At 40.9% G+C, this 23,015-nt stretch overlaps 1 protein-coding gene across 3 annotated transcripts in view; it reads left to right on the top strand.

The window, feature by feature from the left end:
• Positions 1-23,015, top strand: part of helz (helicase with zinc finger) — a 42,449-nt gene that overhangs the window by 14,168 nt on the left and 5,266 nt on the right. For all 3 annotated transcript variants that reach the window (XM_043230985.1, XM_043230976.1, XM_043230995.1), the window contains 12 exons: positions 794-972; positions 2,569-2,687; positions 4,196-4,341; positions 6,385-6,532; positions 6,679-6,862; positions 8,511-8,739; positions 14,761-14,965; positions 17,840-17,891; positions 20,223-20,401; positions 20,959-21,166; positions 21,671-21,753; positions 21,985-22,447. In XM_043230985.1, the coding sequence (XP_043086920.1) occupies positions 794-972; positions 2,569-2,687; positions 4,196-4,341; positions 6,385-6,532; positions 6,679-6,862; positions 8,511-8,739; positions 14,761-14,965; positions 17,840-17,891; positions 20,223-20,401; positions 20,959-21,166; positions 21,671-21,753; positions 21,985-22,447 (2,195 nt within the window). The remainder of the gene's footprint in view (positions 1-793; positions 973-2,568; positions 2,688-4,195; positions 4,342-6,384; positions 6,533-6,678; positions 6,863-8,510; positions 8,740-14,760; positions 14,966-17,839; positions 17,892-20,222; positions 20,402-20,958; positions 21,167-21,670; positions 21,754-21,984; positions 22,448-23,015) is intronic.

The following is a 23,015-nucleotide window of genomic DNA, read 5'->3' as shown; positions in this document are numbered from 1 at the left end:
CATTTAAAGAGACATGCACTGTAGCAGCCTGTTTCTGCTTCCACTCAGTTTAAATTAATATTATATGATCTGTTTTTTGGGTATTTTGAGCTGAAACTTCACACACAATCTCGGCTCATCTGAGACTTATATTATATCTTGTTAAAATGGGCATGATAGGTTTACTTTAACAAGAATTTATTTTGTGTATATATAAATAGTCTATAAATACCATCCTTTTTATGCATATTTTTTATATTATTTCTTATATTTTTTAAATTTATTATAAATTATAATGAATTGATACCGATGTAATGGTAATCTGAATTTAATACCTAGAGTATCTTGGCAACTTTTTTTAATCTTGAAGTGACGTAGCATTAAAAGTTGAGAAACCTGGATGTTATAGAAGGAAATTTATGCAATTTTGATGCTGTTAGTCATGCAGAATATCATAAAATCGTTTTTTTTCCCTCGTAGTTCAAGGTCACGTTGGCACACCACCCACACGAGTCTGTTCCTCTGTTGTCTCTCTTTCGTAGCTCAAAATTTGGCTCGTATAAACAAAATGGTATGAATTTCTTGATAAATAGCCCTGGTCTTATTGGGCACAGTTCATCGGTTCACGCTCTTCTATTAAAAACGTTTGCTTTTGTAACTCCTTTTGTGCGTCAAAGTTTCAAAAAATCTCTCAGGTTTCCAAAAAACAGTAGTATTTCGGAGATGAGTGAAGGTTTGAAACGATGTAAATGACCAAATGTTCGTTTTTCGAGCGAACCGCCACGTTAACGTTAACGTTTCTGCGCCTGCTCAGGGTTTACTTCAGGAACCGCTGGGTGAAGACGGTGCACCCGTTGGTGCAGCAGTACTGCCTGATCTCCGGAGCCTACTTCACCTTTCAGATGCCCACGCGACAGGACGTAGAGCGCCACCGTGTGGTCGTGGTCACGCTCAGCACGTCCCAGTACCTCTGCCAGCTCGACCTGGAGCCAGGTGAGCACGCACACACACACACACACACACACACACACACACACACACACACACACACACACACACACAGAGCTTTCATCCCTCACTCTCCCGGCATCCTAAAGACATCTCTCGCGGCTGGTTTTTATATCTGCGCACATCTGATTAAAACGGAAAGACGAGAGAAGCGTGGCACAGCTGGACGTGGCCGGATTAAACCCCTCCTGCAGGAACGATGCAGCGGGGTCCGCAACAGTTTATTAGGAGAGGCTAATTTCCTCCTATGTGTCTGCGCGCAGGATCATCTGTTGCTAAGAGACCCGGCTCGCCTGTCTAACGCACTCAACATCATTAACACCCAGCGCTGTCGTCTTTTCCTTTTTCGTTTGTCTTCCCGCTTCTCTTATCTGTTCATTTAAAGTCATTACCGCCGATTCCCGGCAGCGCGCTAATGCGTTTCGAGGGGTGAAAGTTTATTCCCTCCAGTGACACAAACATTTTGGGTTTGTGTGTGGTGCAGTCCAAATAATAGGCTTATTGATATATATCTGACTTAACAGGATCGTCGTTTCAGCCAAACAGCCATTGGGACCAATTAGATTCAACATTTCTTACGCAAGAACTAAAACACGAAACGCACTACAAAAAGCTAGATGAAGATAATGAAAGCTTGTTTTTTAAATTAATAAACAAATATTTTTAATCACCAAAATATAATAAGCATCATATTTACCGAAAGCTTTCTTGTTGTTGGGCTTTTTTTTTTTTTTTTTTTAAGCACTGGATAAATACATTTTTGTGTTTTGTGGTGCAAAAAAAAGAACTATATCTGTAGTACAAATGCAATGCAACTTAATATAAAAAAAATTGATGAATATGCAAAAATCCTGAAAATGTATTTTTAAATAAATTGTTTTAACAAACATGAAGCACATCAACCCTACATTAAAAAAGAAATGATGGTTTCTGGGACACTTGAGGAGTCTTTGATGTATTGATGCTGAAAATCTTGATCGCAGGAATAAATTACAAATGATTTCAAATATGATTTGCAGTATTATTTGAAAAAAAGAATTAAATGCCACCTTCATGATCACAAGGCTCTTTCGAAAAAACATTTTTTTTATTTAGCAAACTCCAAACTTTTGAATGGTAGTGTATTAATAAATGATAATGAATCAGAAATGTACTATTTTTGTTATTTGTTTAAAGAAGCGTTGATCAAAATATCGCTTTTCTGGTTGTTTTATATTGGCATTTCAGGAATTTCAAAGTTTGGCACGTAGCTTTTGTGATGTTGTCTTTATGGACAACGAAATTGCTAGAACTTGTATTGAAAATACGTGTGTGTGTGTGTGTGTGTGTGTGTGTTCTGTGGTAGATGACACTTCCACAGTTCTCTGTCCATCACACACCTGCACTAAACACCTTACACCCGTTCCCATGAGATGGTGCCTGCAGAACCTCCTCTGTGGCATCTAATGCTAAATCCTTTTGTGGTAATGGCTGCTGTGTTTGTGTGTGTGTGTATGTGTATGTGTGTGTTATCTATTATTGATGCCTTCTCCTGTGAAGCTCCATGTAATGAATATTTTATTCCTGTGTGTGTTTCCAAAGGGATCTTCACACACATCCTGTTGGACGAGGCAGCCCAAGCTATGGAGTGCGAGACCATCATGCCGTTGGCTTTGGCCACTAAGAGCACCCGAGTCGTTCTGGCGGGAGACCACATGCAGGTACTGAGAACGGCAACATGGCAAAGCGCCAGTCATTTAAATTTTGGTGAACATGTAGTCAATCTTGATCTTATGTGCTTTAGTAATGCATCACATTTAAATTATCACTTAGTTTTAATGATTTGACATTTAAAAGAATAAAATTACATTTCAAACTTGAAAAAAAAATTCTGAATTTTTATCTGAAAAATATTTTTTAATTTTTTTAAAAAGAATTTCAGTAAAAAAAAACAACTTAAGTTTCATGATTTCAATTAATTATTATAAGAATGTAATACTAGACTAAATGTAATTTTAGATTTAAATGAAATTCATTAAAAAAAAATATATATATATATATATTTTTAAAGATAACTTAAGAGTACAAATTATTAAATATACTGTTTGATCATTTCAACAATTTTTTTATTTTTTTATCAAAAATTTACTAAATTTGGGAGAACAAAAAAAAGGTTAACTAAACTAAAACTTACCTGCAAAAAAACCTGACCTAGATTAAGAGGTATGTTCTAATTATGGCCGGATGAAAACGGGACCCCTCTCTGATGAATGTGGGCTGAGCTCGACCCAGAGAGGCTTGATCCGGGCGGCAGGCTCTCCGCGCTGTCACATCCCGTCTCTCCTCGCTGCCCTCACTCCGCAGACAGTGTCACGTCAGTGTCTGACTCCCGACGCGGCCGGTGCCCGCGAAGAACCCCCCTCGGCCCAAGTGGAACCAATGGGCCTCAAATTAAATGCCCTTTTGACAGAAACCTCATCACCCACCCTCACTTCCTGCCGCATTAATAATTCATCTCGCACTCCACCTGTGCCTCCTCGTGTGGAGGAGGCCCTCAAATCTGTTAGATGGGAATAAGCTAATTTCTTTAGTTGACTTTGACCGGTATGGGTTTGCAGTGGTCAGTGACCGACTGCAGAAAAGATCGACACCGATAGTAATGCAGTTTAACAAATTATTTATTATAAATTCGCCAAAATCTAACTTCTAAAACCAAAAATCTGCTCCCTGAAGCAGCGTTACAGGTAATGATATCTCTTAAGTCCTTTTCGGTCATTTAAGTAAAGCTGAAATAACCATATTAAATATCTCATAAAAATGTAAAGTATAAACATTAAAGTAAAAATTGTAAAAAAACTGTATGAAAAAATAAATGAAAATGTAAATAAATATTATATATATATATATATATATATATATATATATATATATATATATATATATATATATATATACTTAAAATATGCTAATTTGAAGCATTAATTTAAAAACAAAACTTAAAATACAATAAAAATAGAAACTAAAAAATATCACCGGTTTGAATTGTAAGGTCATTTTAAATGCATCATAGCTGTAGATCACACGAAAAACCTTTGGCAAATGTTAAATATCAGCCCCAACTGACTAGGTTCAGGAAATAATGCTCAAACGAGAATGACGGCTGGCTAGAGGCGAGCGAACCCAAAGGCCCCTGCTTTTGAGAGTGACTCTGAGCGTTCCTGTCTTCCAGCTCAGTCCGTTCGTGTACAGCGAGTTCGCTCGGGAGAGGAACCTGCACGTGTCTCTGCTGGACCGCCTCTACGAGCATTACCCGTCCGAGTACCCCTGCAGGATCCTGCTGTGTGAAAACTACCGCTCCCATGAGGCAATCATCAAGTAGGTGTGAACTTTTTCACACCACTCTTCCTGAGGAGAGACGGACATGCAAACACACAAAGCATTAGGGCCGCGTGTCGCTGCGGACGTAATTACGCTCTTGTCTGCCGACAGATTCTCCCTCTCATTCGACACGTCTCTGTCTCTCTCTTCCTGTCTGCTGCGCTCTTTCTCCGTTTCGCTTTTGGGTTGGCTTTTACGTAGATGCGTAAATCAGAGGTTTTGATGTCGCCAAAAAAAATCTCGTAAGGTCGCGGGCTGCAGGTAAAAAGCGTGCTGGATCTAAATAATAAAAGGCAACCAATCACGATTAGGAGAGTTGAATAAATAGTCTCGGTAACTGAAAATGATAAATGCTTCCTGTTTTTGGTTGTTCTCCAAGGCTGATGTTTTTTCTGCATCTGTTACTGTTCAAGTGCCAACACAGACAGGTTCCCTTCATCCTCAAAAAAAAAAAAAAATTTAATTACCCTGAACGACCCAGAATGCATTACATTTGTTCAGCTGGCGGTACCAAATTAATACCAAGATTTCATAAGGCCAGAAATAGTACATTTCCCCTTTAAAAATGCATTCTAGCCTGTTTTCATAGCGGTTTTCTCTAAATAGTGCATTTCTTGTGACGTTTTATTGTCACGTCTAGCTGGGTCTTGTAATAAAACAACAAAAACGTGACATATACGAGGGAGCACGCGCTAGTTTACTTTCCCTTGCGAAATTAAACGTTTGACATTTTCATTTCTGACGGAATATTCATTAAAGAGGCAAATACCTGGCAACGTGGGGAAATGGTGCACTCATTAAAATGCCTGAAATATAATAATGGAATGCTGTGAAATCTGAAAGTCCCAGTAAAAATAAATTCAAGCCTTATGAACTCATGTTGATCGCGTACTAAAACTGGACTTGACAGCCATTCGATGAGCTTCGATGAAAACTGGCGACTTAGAAGTAGTGAAGACAATTAGACAATTATAACAGTAACTCTTTAAGTTAGTGGTGGTTCATATCTACTGAATATAGAAATTAACTTCATTTCAAGTTTTTTAGTTAATGTTAACTAATTTAGAGGGGTAACGTTAACCCATGGCACCGTATTGTATGGTGTTATTAATATTCATTATTTTTATTGCTTTGATTCCTAAGCTGTATTTCTGTTTAAAATAGATACCCAATTACAGATTTTCGATGTGGACCCATACTTCGAATCCCTCTGTATATTCTTAAATTACTTTATGTAAATCTATCTGAACATCAAAACGTAATCCTCCTGGGAGCAGTTTCAATCCACCTTTTAAATGTAATACTAGAAGACTTTCCTCAGGGGCCGACAAGGCGCTGCATGCAAAAATGGAGGCTTATAGACACACACACACACACACACACACACACAGATGGTACAGTCAATGCCAACAGTAACACATTTTCTGTAAATCCCTGTTTGGACTCCCAGTCGTGTGTTTTGAGATTGAAATCTGACAAAACAGTACAAAGATGGCAGCCAGAGATGGGACACCTCTCTGAGCTGCGGGAGCGCTGGGGGCTTCTGTAAATTGAGTGCCAGTCTGTTTTGGATGCGTTCCAGCGTTCGCTGATAGCCCCGGCCCCCCCACACACCCACTTTCGATATCTCCCGACGCTTTCGATCCTTCAGAAGTCGGAGAAATGACTAAAACGTCCTTGATTGGAGAGCTTGGATGTCACGTTGTTAATTAAAATGGATACGAGTGTCTTCAACGCTGAAATTTACATGATGTTGGGTTTTATTGAATCGTTTCGCATGCAATCTACATATTTTGAATATGTAGAGTATTAATAGGAATATTTAAGTGACTGATATTCAGTTCCAACAATGCAGAATGTGTTAGAATGGATACGCGCAGAAGCCGTTAATAAACCCGTCGCGGTTGATGAATGCGTTCGACAGCATCTTCTAGTGTTTAGCTTTTAATCTGCAGAATTGTAGCTCTTGATGGTTTAAAGAGGAGCTAAATGACATTTTTGAGGCCGGATGTGCTAACCGTGTGTTCTGGCTGACCGCAGCTATACGTCTGAGCTCTTCTACGAGGGCAAACTGATGGCCAGCGGGAAGCAGCCGCCCCATAAAGACTTCTACCCTCTGACCTTCTTCACTGCCCGCGGAGAAGATGTACAAGAGAAGAACAGCACGGCTTACTACAACAACGCTGAGGTAACCCCAACACCGACAAGAATTCTGTTATTTTTGACCGCCTAAATTGGTGTATTCAGGCCTTATTTGTGATGGGATGGGTGTATGAATGTTTTGGAACGTTATCATTGAGAATCCTTTGGGAACGCTCCGTTGTCCCTCCGCAGGTGTTTGAGATAGTTGAGCGGGTGGAGGAGATGAGGAAGAAGTGGCCTGTGGCTTGGGGGAAGCTGGACGAGGGAAGCATCGGCGTGGTCTCGCCTTACGCCGACCAGGTCTTCCGAATCAGAGCTGAGCTCCGCAAAAAGAGGATGCCAGAGGTCAGCGTGGAGAGAGTGCTCAATGTCCAGGGTGAGTGAGATATGCCAGATCTTTTAATATGTAGAAATTTTGTCAAAAGATGTGCAGTTTGTTGGGGAAAGTCATGTTATCATGCAAATTGTGGATGCTGGACACTGGTGGTGGTTGTGGATAGATTCCACACATATCGTTAAAAAGGTCATTGAACAATGAGACGTTTTTATGTTCTTTATCCTGAAAGTTAAATAAACAGAAACCTTGCACACCAGGTAAATTGCACATCCATTAAACTTGTACAAAATTAGCAAAACAATACTAAATGGAGCCTTTAAGCATTTGGTTGCGATAATAGTGACATGCAAATATTTCGACGATCGCAATTTAAATTTTGTGGTTGGAGTAACCCTTTAAACACTTGACATCTGGCAACCGCATGGGGACTTCATGACAGTGCAAGATAACAACAATGTCAGAACAAGGCTTAAATTTTGAGCTGGCGAAAAAGCAGAGTTGTATAGAATTAATCTTGCAACTTGCTATGGATGCCAAAATACCAGAAATGGAGTTTGAGCAGATGTTTTTATGATAGACGTGATTGACACAACTTGAGGTTGCATTTATAATTTTTTAAGTGCTGAAATTTCAGACTCTGTGTGCAAGGACCTTATTAGTTGTATCATCTTGGATTTTTCGCCAACCAATAACAAAGATTACAATACTTCAGAAGGAAATGTATGATGCTACCTCACATTTTTATGTAAGCGTGGTACCTTCAGCGTAATTCAGGTACCTAGCATTTGACCAATTTCCACAGCCGGAATGCGCCTGTGGTTCCTTAAAAGACTACCCCAGAGGAAGATCACGAGGTTTGAGACCGTACCCCATGTGTCGACCCAGATGGGTGGCAGAGACGGCAAGTTTTACCAGACAGCAATTTCGTCTGCCAAACGTGTGTTTGGGGTCTGAGAAAAGAGCCGGTGTCCTGCAGGTTTCATTTAGAAAAAGCCAGATTGGTTTGTGCATAATTGATGGCGTTTGGTTCAGCCTGTTGCGTCGAAAATCGGCTTTTCAACGGATGAGGAAATTCCTGTAACTCGGCAGCTTGTTTGGCACGGAGATTCGTTTTAAGCCATCATTACCTGATCCGTGCTCATCTGGCTGCCAAAGCAGAGAAGTTACCTCATTTTGCAGTTGTCATAATTCGTAGGTTATTTTAAAAGATACGCTTTTATCACAGTGACATTCGTTTCCTTGGAATACCTCCGTCACATCTTCATGGCTTTTAAGATTTCCAGGGTCAACGTGAAAACAGATTTGACCATGTTTTCTCAAAGCATCACCACATAATTCAGTAGTATTACACCTAAGTAAAAGCTCAAGGACTTGATGTGTTTAGAGCATGGGGTTGAACATTTTGAAATGTTTAATGCATGAATGGGTACTACTGTAACTTACACTGTAAAATATTTACAGTCATCAAATGTTTATTTTACAGCATTGTTGCAATTTACAACATCAGTATATTTCGGTGTTGTTACTTCTTTTTTTTTTTTTTTTTACAAGTTTAACGTTATTTAAATTGGCACAGGTGTTTTAGCCCCCATACCTCCCCCAATGTTTGGCTGCCTCTGGTGTACAAAGGCATTTTTTAAACTTTGTTGTTTATGTTGACTATGTTGACTTATGTTGACGTCTGCAGGTAAGCAGTTCCGGGTGCTGTTCTTGAGCACCGTTCGCACCCGTCACACTTGCAAACACAAGCAGACGGCCATCAAGAGGAAAGAGCAGCTTGTGGAGGACTCCACTGAAGACCTGGACTATGGCTTCCTGTCTAACTACAAGCTGCTGAACACGGCCATCACTCGAGCGCAGTCGCTGGTGGCCGTGGTGGGAGACCCCATCGCTCTCTGCTCGGTGGGACGCTGCAGGTAATCAGACGCTTTTTAAACGACTTCAGGACTCGCTCGGTTGGAGTTCGGTATTATTTCATCGCGTTATTTATTTAGAAAGAAACCAGGGGTTGTTTCTGAAGTTTAGGACCTGCCAATTAAAAAAAAGCTCAGTCTCCTTGATGCTTGAACATCGATCTACAAACGGGGAGCATGGCTGCCTGATCGCAGTGACCTATAGCGTAAAATACCAGAAAGATACGTCGGTGTTGAGCCACGTAGAGCTTTATAAACAGAAGCTTCAACTCTATTTGCGGTTTGACTGGTAGCTTGAGCAGAGGAGTTCAAATGGGAGAGATGTGTCGGGTCGTAACTTTTTATAAAGAATATCTTGATTTTTGCGAGTCTTCAGGGATCTTTTACACTGCTTGTAATGCGCTGAAGAAAAAGGACAACTTAAAATAGTGTCGTATGACCCCTTTGAGCATTATCGCTAAAAACAACAAAAGAATCAGCTGGAATAATTGCGCTGCGAACGTTGACGTGAAGAGGCCTGTCTGGATGTGTGCGCCGGGCAGACAGTGGCTCGTTGCTGTCTGGTTTTGGTGAGCACCTGTGTAGTCAGTGTTCCCCACAGGAAGAGCTGTCCCCCTGCCTTCCCATCATGCACTTCACCCCTGTCAGCTCAGACTAACGGGCTCCTCACGCACGGGCGCTTCAGACATCGCTTCTTCAGAAGGGACATCAAATCGTTTGGCGCCTCTCTTCGGGGTTCGGCGTGACGCTAATGCGCTCGTTTAACGCAAATGCCGTGTTGAGCGTGTAGGGCAGATGAGTAATAAACAGCACTGGAAGCAATCAGCAGTGAATTTGATTGAGAAGAAAACCGAACGAACTCATCCCATACCACCCTCCTCACCCTAGGGACCCAAGTAATGCCGCAGCGATGGGCGGTCAACGCCACGCACTTGTTCAACCTACGCTACCGAGATAATAAAGATGGACGAGCCAGATCTGAGCCAGTTTGATAGTAAATAAGTGTTCCCTATTCTAAAGTGTTACCGTACTTTTTGTTAAGCAAACGAGCGAGTATATACGGTGCGTCTTTCAATACATTAAGCAGTCGGCTCAGTCCGTGATCGGACCGCGGAACGACGTCAATAAAACTGATTGGAAATAATTTACCTCAGGCAGGTCGTCGGCGTCCACATCTAGTTAGTTCTCTAGAGAAATGAAGTCTAGAGAAAAGCATTTAGAGAAACGTGTACTCTATGTACTCTTTATATTCTCAAAGGGTTAGTTCAACCCAAATGAAAATGCACCCTAACGTCATTCCAAACCCGTAAGACCTTCGTTCATCTTTAGAACACGCATTAAGATATTTTTGATGAAATCGGAGAGCCTTCTGACCCTCCGTAGACAGCAACGCAACTATAAACGATCTGTGTGTGACACGAGTGGCTCAGTTTTGCAAGCATTATTTATATAAAATACATGCATAAAATAACATCATTTACTTGACCGTTCTTCTCCCCCGAGTCTTTAAAAATGCATGTTTGCCGTTTGATAGCTGAGTGTTCATGATTAAAAAAAAAAATAAACTCATATAAAAAATAACTAATTATAATAATTGGTAAAATGGCTCCCTATGGAGCACTTTACCCCTGAGAAATGTTTAGTTATAATTGAAGGTATTTAAAGAAATATCCATTTGTTCAGCAAGTTTAATAAAAAATAAATAATTTTAGTTTCCGAGGCCGTAACGAAAAGTATCGTCAAAACCGAGGGAAACGTCTTTGTGCTAATAGTGTTCTTAAATTAATACAAGGTTGTCCAAACAACCTTTTTCTTAAAATAAACCTAGGCCTTATAGCAAAGGTACGAATACAAGAGAGCAGGGAATCCAGCTAGCAGGAAGGTAACGGTCCCCTGTGCATTTGACCCTTGACCCCTCGTGTTTTGGCTCTTGTGCTGCTTCTCTGATGTGGATATGACACTGTGTATTGCTGTGGGGCGGGGGTGGGCGTTCTGTGTGTGTGTGTGTTTATATTGGTGTGTTGACACTCCCTCAGAGAGCTGTCTGTCACTTTGCTGGCAGCCCTCTGCTCCTCTGGCTCTATCCTCCCTAGCTGCAGCTCTGCCGTCGCTATGGAGACAGACTCGCATCAACCAATCGCTGGAGCCCGGCCACAGGAAATGTCACGCTGAAGGGCCTGGCAATTAAATGTGTGCGCGTTGAGGACTCTGTGTGTTATGAGCTCGCTGAATGGACAGCACTGTTTAACTAACTTCAGTAATCGAAGCATTAACCTCGTGACACTCCAGCAGATAGTTTCAGAATTATGTTTTCACGCAGCAATATATGGTTTCATATAATGAAAACATTTTCAAACATTTTTAAGGATTTAATAATAATTATTAATTTTGTGTGTTATTAATACCTCTGAGAAGAATGTTGGGTTTTTTTTGTCAAACTGTAATATATAAGAAATATTGAATATATATAGATATATATATATAGATATAGATAAGATTCTATGAAATTTTGAAAACTTTTATATTTTGTTTTGCTGTAATAATAATGGGCATGAAATTGTCACAATGGAAAAAAACTGGCATTGTTTTAAAAATGGATTTTTAAAAAAAAGTGTTTATTTTTTGTAAAATAATTACTTTTTGGTGTGTTTTTAAGTTTGCTTTAAATATAATGTATTATTTAAAAAGAAATACTTTTATAGCTTTTCTTTTAACGGTAATGAAAGTTTCAAGGTTAGATGTGTCATAGAAATATCAAGTCGTAGTTTCCAACAACTTTCTTACTCTCTTATTTTATTTTTTTTGGAAAAATATTTTCCTGTCCCAGACGTGTTCTTGACGGGTTACACGAGATCCCCTTGTACACCTTTGACAGATAAATGTGTGTTTGCCGCGGTTCTAGCTGGCTGCTGTATAACAAATCCACTGTCTACAAGCTGTTTTGCATCTAATTCGGTCTGTCACTGTAGCTTCAACTTGTCAACTCCTCATCAAGCTCCTGATTAGTTCAATCAGTTCCGCTTCCTCAAGGCCTCATCATATTATCCGAAATGAGTTCTGCTGTCTGTGGAGGAGGGGGCACAAACTATTGCTCGCGGAGTTGGCGTGTATTGCGAACACTAACTCAACTTGATGTCTCGACGCTGTGTGTGACACTGCGAGATGTGAAAGTGTGTAGCACTGCTGAGATCACGACAGATTTCCCACAAGGGACGGTGGAGTGTAGCGTCTCTACTTGAGCTGTTGCTTAGAGGGTTGTGCAGTAAACCGACAACAGAGTGCCAAACGCGCCAACCCTTATGTTTATACCGAAATTAATAGTAATCGTTAATTTGGTACAAATTGCACATTAGGTACAACCCGCTTAAAGATTGCGGTATGCACCGCGTGCGATCTCTTCATCTGTAAACCTGCTTACGCAAAGCACCTGGGGACTTTACCGCTTTCCTTTCTTTAGAGCACAAAACAGATCCGAGAGCACCTCCGTAGACTGTGTGAGACCCAATTAGGTGGGGTTAGATAACAGCTGCCTTCAAACCGCGAATCGAAAATACGGCTAATGGAAACGCATGAGATTCACTGAATATATTGCAAAACGTTTTTTGCGTTCCATTGCGGTTGTATTACTGGAAATTTCGTAAAAAGCAAAATTTCGCAAAACTACTTGATTTGAATCAAGATTTGAAAAATGTCGGCTGCGATATACAGCAAATAAAATTGCCGTCAAGATTTATAGCAATTTTATAGTATAGTAATTTTAACATCAGTTAATGGAAACGCAGTCAACTCGCTGTTACTTATAAAATATCGCAAAAAGTTGGGAAACGCACTTAATGGTTTTTTTTTTGCAAGAAACTGCTTTCTAGTAATAACCTGATAAATTAAAACCTGACTAATTAATGTGCCGGAATGTCTTATTATATTATTTTAGCTAATGTAATCCGATTACTTTGGACCCATCTGGGTTTTTTTCACATTGATTAAACGGGATAATCTTAAGTGCCATGTTGCGTAATGAGTAAGAAAACATACTACATTTATTGTTATCAACATGACGTGCATTAAACGTTAAATCTGGGGCCTGTTTAACCAAGTAAGCCAGCTTTATTTCAATTAGTCTCACTTACTGTCAGAGTCAGCAGATAAACTAAAATAAGCCTGGCTTGTTTGCTTCACTTGTTTTATGAGGGTAAATAAAGTTTTCTTTTCGTAAAACACTTGAAAGCATGAGGTTTTGAACCCACATTTCAGATTTGTCGACTCATGTTCACGGATAATGCATTTCGGCCCTTCATGGGCCCCCTCTTTAAAGAAAATGGCTAGTATTGCCACGGGCTTAAACTCGCAACCGGTCGACCAATGACGCCGTCTGTGACGCAAGCCGTCCCAGCCTGTACATTATCTTCAAGCATCTCTTATCAGCCTTATACCGGCCAAAATCGCAGAGCTTCAAACGTTACAAGATCCCTCGTCTGCCGTTTTTAGAGGCAGGAGAGATCAGCCGCTAAATTACACGGTGACGCATTGAGTTTCTCCAGCTCTGAGTCACAGCGGAGGTCTGAGATTGATGTCAGCGGAGTCAGGATTGTGACTTTCCCCTTCCAAGCTGCAGCGATATGAAATGCAGCTATTAGGGAGAGAATCAGTCATATTTCTGCCTTGCATGTGCCTTCAGCAGGCAGCCGTGAGATCGGATTTGCTTTCTTACGTTGCGTTCGGTTCTGCTTATGTGATTTTGAGTCATTCGTAACTCGATAAATTGACGTTCAGTGATGCACAGACTCTTGTTTTCCATTCTGAGTACGGGTGGTGTCTTGTTTTTGTTGTTCAAGGGTTCCAGTTCTGCGCCTTGTTTTACATACTGGATTAATAATGGATGTTTTTTTTCCCCTTTGGGGATACCGTGGATGGAAATCTGTACTGTAGAGTAACTAGCTAAAAAATAGTCGAGTAGTCAGTCGGTGTGCAAAGCAACTAGTGGTTTGCATTCGATCTCTGGTTTAAAAGTTTTCAAAACTTTGCATGAGCTGAATCATGTGCTTTTCTTAAACCGCTCTCTTTCCGTGAAACGGGAAAATCCAATTAATTCTAATAAAAGAGCTTTCAGTAAAGCATTCCATTTTAAAAAATAAACAGAGCAGCAGTCACTGCATGGCATTATAATAGTTGGTTTTTTTAAATCAAGGAAAGTTTATTAAACACTCAACTTTACTTAGAGACTCATAATGAATAAAATATTTAGTGCAAGTTCAAAGCTAAGAATTAATGCTTACATTTTTTGATTAAATTATTTTAAATCGTAAGATATCGCTACTTAAGTAGCTTGTAGGTTAGATTGTGACTTTTTTTTTTAACCTGCTGTTTAACTACTTTAAGCGATGATGAGTTTGTAGCATCTCGAACGTTTTGGTAAATTTCTAATTAAAACCCACTAAAAATCCCCCTCTTGGTCTCTATCCCACTTCATATAATCACTCTCCACTGACAGCCATTGGGCATAACAAAATCTAGTTATGGGCGGCTGTGTTGGTGTTGGAAAGTGTTTTATGTTTATGAGTGTTAGTGATTCACCGTGTTTGTCCCAGGCAGCATTGTTTAGATTTGTTATTTTGGTGCTTGAATGTGGCTTAATTTAGATTTTGATTGGGCTACACTGATTAGTCACGAGTAATGTGAAAGGTTATCCTCAAGCAGTTTATTTTTGGCCACGGTCTGCATATGATTTCGGGACCAACACTTTTAATGTTTTTTGGCTGTAGACAATTAGGCCGCATTACACTCAAAAATACTCACTATTAATAAAACATTAACTATGATTTCGTTTCAAATTTTCTCATTTTGCTGCAAATGAAATGGCAATTCTACACTGAATCAACATGGATACTCGATTCTGATTTCCACTTCCGTTTTCCATTCCACTTCTTTCCCCCAATATGTTGGTCTTAATGTATAGAGCGTAAAGTTTTAAAGTTTTATAATTGCAGTTTTCGCTCAAAATCTCTGCCTCTGTTTGGTTCTTCGCAGGAAGTTCTGGGAGACCTTCATCTCCATCTGTCATGAGAACCACAGTCTCCACGGCATCACCTTTGAGCAGATTAAAATCCAGCTGGAGGCCCTGGAGCTGAAAAAGACCTACGTGCTCAACCCGCTGGCCCCGGAGTTCATCCCCCGTGCCCTGCGCTCGCAACATCCCCAGGGGCCCGGCAAGCACCAGCACTCCCCACCCAAGGTACGAGTCTTCATCCAGTGCAAACCCCAATCATTGATAACCAGATTACATAGAGATTGGAACAAACCCCTAAACTAGTCAGCTGCACCAGAAACAAGCCAGACTCCCATATTCTCTTTTCCTGAATGAGAAAGGCAACCGTTTTGCCCTTGATTTTATTACGTTCCTTTTCGATTTCACACAATGAATGTCACAATTGGGCTTATAGCACCTTCAGGCCTCCTCACAATACAGGATATTCCCACCGAATGGGCCAATTTTATAACTCATCTCAGTTCATCTCCCGTTCACGAAAAGAAGGACGTGACAGTCGCAGTGTCTGCTCGGATACGGTCAGTGGCATTCACGTTTGATGTGGAGTCATGCACGCTCTCCCCCGCTGACATTAATAAAAGGCTTTGCTTGTGCGAGTGGCGGAGAGCATCCGTCTAAATGCGAGTGAGCCCTCGCACCCTCAAAACGAATAATATGCCAATCAATCCTCAGCCCTAAGGGGAGGAAGGTAAACATGCCAAAATAGATGAGTGAGGAGATTTCCTCTTACCCTTTTTTTGTAGCTCAGAATTGTATCTGGTTCTCCCAGCCCCCTCCGTTTCATTTGGACTAGTTACTTGGCTGCTTGATTTATTGGCCTCACAGTCAATGAAAATAATAACAATGGAGCTTATTAACAAAAGAATACACATGGAATTTTTGCTTGTTTCGGGATCATTTCCATTGCGTTACATGTATAGTGACTTTTTTCACATTTATTTACCTGGAATATAAAAAGATGTACTAAAGCAGTTTGAACAGAGTTGTTCGGCCGCAGCCAGCCTGTAATGGTGTAAATCCACCCAATCATTTTTTTTTTTAACATTCCTGATAAATTATAAACTCCAAATGAGCTATTTTCTGCCTATGTATGTCCCACCCATTTATGACACTCTCTTCCCTATTAGCATAGAAGGAGACTGAAGATATACCATGTCAGCGTTAAAGAGGCATTGCGAATGTTTGTTTCACTTAATTTTGATGGTGCCTTATGAACATTCTGTTGACTTTGCACCTACATGTCCACTAACCTTCATTAGCGTGTTAGTTAGAGTATTAGTAGACTGGTAGGGTTAGGGTTGAAAAAGTCGACATGTTCTTGAAAAGCTGCCTATAGTCAGTAGAACGTCTTTTGGTTGATAACCACAATAAAGAATTAACAGATAATGATCAGACAGTCTACTTGTACTCTAATCAAGCTTCAAGGAACACATAAAAACTCTAAAAGTGGCCATTTTAGCAAGATATAACAAATTATCTGCGAGGTACTCTGTGCTAAAACTTAACATACACTCAAACATCATAGACTTATTTTACCTAAAAGGCCCCCTTTAAAAAATAGCTACTTGTGAATAAGTTTCAATGGAGAAACTGTTTTGGTTACCATGATGGTGTAGTTACACCCCCTACCAGCTGGAGCAGCGGGGGGTCAAACTACATAACCAATTACTGACCTCCAGGATTGTCTGATCAATGGAAAATTGGGTAGTTTTTGAACACAACCATTGTCACCACTCTTCCAAAAGTGCCTGTCCCGATATCAGTTCCTACATTCTATGCGTTTAACCAATTGGCCACTTTTGATCACATGATGGGACATTGCAGTTTTTTTATATATTACACTGCACTTTAAAATGAACAATACTCTTATCCTGTAATAATCGAGGAAATTTGCTGCCGTACCATGGCTGCTGCCGGCGCAATGATATTACGCAGATATCGTAAGATATCAAAACTCAAAGCTGCAAGTACGGGTATTTCAACAGGAATTATATACATTCTTATTTTGATTTTCCCAGGTTTTGCACTGCCTTTTATACCTAATATCAGCGATGTCACCACAGCGCCTTAAACCAATAATTAAAAAGCTTGAAAGGAAAAGGTCAATAATAGGGTCAATATCAATCTCAGTCGAAAACAAGCTTTGCCTCGCAAACAAAGGAGGGAAGAACTCAAAAACCCAATTCTTTACCAAATAACCACCGCGTTACGGTCATCTCTAGTACTTCTTGATTCGAGTGCGATAATTATAGACAAGCAACCAACACTTGACAGGTGCGTCCCCAATTTTTGCGCTGTAATTTCGCAGGCTTTGTACAGAAAGTGGCTCATCACATGCTATTGAAATAAGTAGCGTGATCCGCAGTTCCTGCGAACGTGCTGACCCCAGAGCGCCGGTGCTCGGAGCTGCCAGGACTCGGGCCAGAAGAACGCCTCAATCGCCCGTTGATGCTGTCAGCATGTCATTCTGTATGCACTCAACCACATTGATCTGTTTTGAAAAGGCACGCATTCCCGGCGGACCGCATCAATGGACTCTGATTCGGAAGTCGTTGGCAGCACAAAAAAATACAAGCGAGTGGGTTTTTTTTTCCTTGTTGTTTTTTTTTTCCTTGTACGATCCTTTGCTTTCGGGGCTCAGGCACTAAGAACGAGAGTTTGTTCCACTCGATTCACTGATTATCTTTGCAGTTAGCGCTGTTTTCTTTTTCTTGGAAATCATCTGCCGCCCCCTCAAACCGCCCTCTGCCCTCATTTTACTGAATCTCCACCCACGTAGAGCCGACTCCCCCGACCCATGTATCGAGAACATCTCAGCCAAGATTTGCCTGACCGTGTGGAAGTAAACCATTGTAACCGTTTTGACAAATCAGTGCTGCCTCACGGCGATGCTCGTGCGCAGGGTGACAGTCGTCGCAGAAAGGGAAAGCACGGCCCCCTGACCCTGACTATAGTTAGCTCACTAGATGCGTAAGGCCCCCTTCCCCCCCCTCACTTTCCCTACGCAAGCTCCTTCATCCTCTAGCGCTGATTCACTCAAACCCTCCTCTTCCTCCACAGGCGAAAGGACAGCTGGCCAATCACACTGAACCCTTCCCCCCTGAAGGCTTTGGTAAGTCTCTTTCTCTTTGACCTCTTGTTCTTGAAGGTTTGAACATTTTCGCACGTTTTCACCCAAGCTTTTCTTAATTGGGTGGATGTGCTCTCATTACGTTGAGCTCTGGCTCTGAAATGCTACAGTGTACGGTGGCCACTGGGCCGTAATCACATCAATACATGTCAGCGTGTGCAATTTTTTTTTAGCAACACAATTAGTATGTGGCTAAGGAATAAACAACCAAATCCAAGCGGACAAAGCAAGCATTGTTCTCTCTTATTGTGAAAGAAATATGATCAAGATATCACACATTTTGTTGTAATTAATTGGAATATTCAATATTACTTCTACTAGTAATAAAAATAATTGATCTTTTTTTTTTTTTTTTTACCAAAGCAAAGTATTTTATTTAATTTTTTTGTACTTTTTGGTGGGGGGTACAGTAGTAGCAAGTACTGTACATGCACTCATAGCACTATTTTTCCAATTCTACCATCTGAAAAAACAGTTCAGACCAGTTTGAGGTGGCCAAAGCCACTTCACGTTACCCGTTTAACATTCATATGGAGCAGTTACCTGGCAAATGTGACCGAGAGGTCAGCAGCTGTATTAGCCCCTCACGAAGGAGATGTTTTCACAGCCTTTGACCTCTGATTGGAGAGTTTGAGGATATTATTGGTGTGATGTGACAGTGCTGTCAGAACAAATCGAGGTCATTAGTTTGTGGAGCGCCGCTTGAGTGATTGTCGAGGCAGAGAGAGAAGACAGAGAGAGAGAGAGCATAGAGGAGTCCGAGAGAGACGAGATCAGTCGAGTGGATCCAACTTCCTTCCAGCCTCACTTCTCGCCCAATCAAAACACGATCCCGCCGATAATGTGTGGCAGCAGCACCAATTCCCCCTGAATTACTTTCTTGGATTGCCGTGTCTGGGCGAATGACTTGAGCCAGGTGTGTGCGTGTGAATGCCGTTCAACGCTCATGAGGGCATTTCGGGGTGGATGTAGCGTAATGATTTTGGCCGGTGTTGGGCTTCAAACAGACCGCTTCAATCTGAAGCACGGATGACCCTGAAATTGGTACAGATTAGGCTGTATCAGGACGTAGAGTTTCACACTCGGACTTCGGTACAAACCGGTGTCTGACTGAGAAAGCTTTTATCAAAACTAGGGTGTATACAAAAGAACTGTCCGCGAATCAGTGGTGGGTAAATCGCAGGAAACATGGTCACGTTTTATTTTAAGTGTCCAATCCTTGCTATTAATGTAGTATTAAATGTGACCTTAGCCCTAAATAAGCTGCTTATTGTAAGTTAGGTAGTTGTTAAGTTTAGGCATTGGTGGGATTAGGGATATAGAAGTATGATCATGCAGAAAATGTGCTTTATAAGTGCTAATAAATAGCTGCTAGTTATTAATAAGCATGCTAAAAAGCAAGTAGAGTTGGTTCCTATACTAAAGTGTTACTAGAAGCATTATGAACACCTTTTTTTGTATTGTATTTTATTGTTGCAAAAATAAAAATAAATGTATAATGTATAAACTAGGAGTGATTAATTTTAATTGTTCATTTTTAGTTATTCATATATTACTGAAGTATCAAAAAACTAAGTGCACTTAATTTTTTATTAAAGGTGCAATATTCGTGGTCCTAAAAACATGCTTCATTTTCTTTACAAAATATTATTTATCATTTACCTTTTTTTTCCAGATTTTGTCACCTGGATGAGTTTTGTAAGGTTCGCCAATAAACATTCTCTTCGATATGATTCATTTGAACCTCATTTGCGCAATTACCATATTGGAACCGCACACAATTATTAATTTTTTAGTATGTGAATACTGTACATTCATCTCTTATCGAAAACGAGTGCTAGAAAACTGCTGCGATCGACAGATGGACAGCAGAGATTTAATTAAATCAGTGAATAAATAACACTTGGAGAAGAGTTTTAATAAAACTATTGATCAGTGTCGTGTCGCACATGTGCATGTATTTTTATGCCAAGGCGTTTAGATTTGCCAGCAGATAAACAGTCATAACCAAAAGCTTTTTCCATTATTACACATTTGCTTTCTTGCTTGTTAACAGCGATAGACACATCAAGGAGAGTCCAATTTGGGTTAAGGGTCTAGCAGATGTATACTTTGGAGGGCAAATGTCTAGAATTTTTTTCATTATTAGTTTCTTCGCTTTATTATTTTCATCAGTAATTGGCTTGGTACTGTTTGATTGCTGATCAAAAGAGCAATTCACAGTGTTGTCAGAAATGATTGTTCTGAGTGTTAATGTAATATATGAGTTATGATTCGTTTGGACACAGTTTTGTTTGATGTTTGTATCTTCAGTTCAGCCCAGTGCTGCCGTATTGATGGGGAACCCAATTCAAGCCTTTACTCCACCAGGAGCCGGAGCTCCAGCCTCCGGCAAATCACCAAGCCCTGTTCAAAGAATCGACCCCGGAGCCAGCATCCTGTATGTGCCTGCTGTCTATGGGGGCAATATGGTGATGCCCATGCCTCTTCCGGTATGTTCTGGACTTGTTTTTCCTCATACTCTTCAACATGGGTCCTCACTAGAGCTGTCAGATGATTGGCGTCTTATTAATTACAAATTCTGCTCTGTAAATACCCCCAAAAGATCATTTAAAGCTATTAAAGTATGGAACATAAAATAATTTTACCTTATACCAGCAGTATTCAAAATACCATATTTTATGTTGTTAAAAGAAATCAAGGATTTCAGGTTTGAAACAATACAGGGGTGAGTAAATGATGGCAGTTTATTTACTTTTAGTGAACTATCCCTATTTTTCTGTGTAACCCGGGCTACTGAATCATTGATTCATGCGATTTGTTCAAAACGCAAATTCATTCAGAAAGTAAAAACCACAAATACTGTGTAACTAATTAAACACACTAAACTGACCAGTCATAACCTGTTTATTTTTGAGAATCTTTGGGATGTTTCACCTTGTTTTCATGTTTTGGGGTTTTTGGAGGTTTTTTTCTTGTAAGTTGGATGCCCTTATCTGTGCACGTGCTTGAAACCTATATGAATCTCACCTCGTCCGCTCTTCACCAGTTGCCATGGCCCGGCTACCAGAGCCGTTTCGCTATGGATCCTCGCATCATGAGTCACCAGGCTGCCATGGCCGCGTACAACCTCAACCTGCGGCCGGCAGCCAGTCGCACCTCACCTGTGCTGTATGGCTTCAGTCACCCGTCTCCTCTAGGCCTGAACCAGCAGCCCACCTCTGAGAAGGAACTTCTTCAGGAGCCCAGTGGAAATGGTATAACTCTCAACACTAGTGCATTCAACTGGTAGCTCAACTGATAGTTTAGTAGGTTTGGGTTAGTTAGATTCAATGTTGTTCACGATAATGCACTTACATTTGAATTATTGCCGCCAAAGATTAATTTACGATTAATCGCATCCAAAAATTTTAGTTTTTATTCACGCAATATATCTATTTGCGCTGTGTATTTTTGTGTATGCATATATTTTGAAAGTATTTGCATTTCTTAAATGTATATGTTTATAATCATATCATTTGTATTATACATGTATATATTTAATATTACATATTAAATATATACATAAAATATATGCAATATACACAGCGCACACATTATGTAAACATGATTTAATTGCGATTAATCATTTAGTACTAGTTTATTAGTAAAAGTTTAGTTTGAAAGTTTTTTTAACTTGGCAAATTGGTACGAGTCCTCATATACAGCTGTTGGTGAGGCCTTTCGGGGTTGTATTGTTCTGATTTGTTGTCGTTCTTTAGGGAAAATCGACATTAATGGGAAAACGGAGCATTGTAGGCTGCTGACACCCGAGAGAAAAGCTCCCGAGCTGAAGGAAAAACAGGTACCATCCATCCGCCCGTTCCATTTTTGTATCTTTCTATCTATCATGCGTCCTTCTCGATTTAATCTGAAATAAATCAAAGGAGCCGCCCACCATGCCTTCCCACAAGACCACTTGTAACATGGACCATCTATCTTCACTCGTCATGCTGAAAGCACTTCACTCCTCCTACTCTCTTACACCCTCTAGTCACACATCCGTAATCGTTGCACTTCCTCCACCTCTCTACAGGGAGACCCGGAGTCGGTGCAAAACAAGAGTCCAGAGCCCCAGGCCAACATGGGCTTTCCCGGCAGCCGCCTCATACGCAAAGACCCGCAGACCCAGAGGCCCCTTAACTTCCACCTGGGCCCGCCGCATCACGGTTTCCCCCCTCACCACGGAAACAGCCCGTTTCCGCAACAGTACGGACTCTCCCGACCACCCCTTCGAATTCAGGGCCCCATGCACCCTCAGGCCTCGTCCTTCCCCCCGTCGTTCTTCAGCGGGCCTCCAATGGCGCACCGCGGGCTGCAGTCTCCGGTTCTGGAGGGGCTGGAGGGCGGCGAGGGCTCGATGGGAGCGGGACCGGGTGGGGTGTCTGAGGACCTGAAGGGTGTAGTGAGAGGACTTCCCCCGCAGATGCACCAGCAGCCCCTGCGCCTCAACAGCTTCGGAGAAGAGAGTTTGGACTCTCTGTTGGGCGATACTCTGGGTATGTGCGCGCGCACGGATCGCAACGCTTCGCTCGTGTTCGTTTCACTTTGATGTATCGCGCCGCTGTGTTTATTCCGGCTGCTTTCTTTATGCTTTCTCTCCCAACAACTTTGACAGTTGTAAGTTTAGCCTTTCAAGTCTCTCATGAAGTATTGTGCCTAAGGGTTTGAGTTTGACGGTGTGAAAGCCTTTTCGCACCAACTTAGATTTTGTTGGCATAGAAAAAACTAGTTTTATTTAAATGTCTTGAACTGAGACCGAATCAACCAATGCAGAGAACAATAGCGCTCCACTCAAAGCACTCAGAAAATGGTATCGGCCTCGTAGTAACCCACTATCAACTCACCAGAACGACTTTACAGCAGTTGACTATAGATTCATCTTTAGTTAAGCTACAAAAGTTGACCAAAGAAGTTCTTTGATTGTTCTTTGATTTGCATCGATGACGCAAACCGCAGGAGGCATGAAAAAATATCTAATATGAACATGCTTAATCAAGACAAGTAGAAATCATTATCATGATTAAAATGCGACGCTCAGGACGCTTTGCAACTACATAAAAATTA

Source organism: Puntigrus tetrazona, chromosome 3, assembly GCF_018831695.1.
Source record: "Puntigrus tetrazona isolate hp1 chromosome 3, ASM1883169v1, whole genome shotgun sequence".
In the NCBI taxonomy this organism is placed as follows: domain Eukaryota; kingdom Metazoa; phylum Chordata; class Actinopteri; order Cypriniformes; family Cyprinidae; genus Puntigrus; species Puntigrus tetrazona.
The sequence above is the reverse complement of the archived record's forward strand: the minus strand, read 5'-3'. Positions and strand labels throughout refer to the sequence as shown.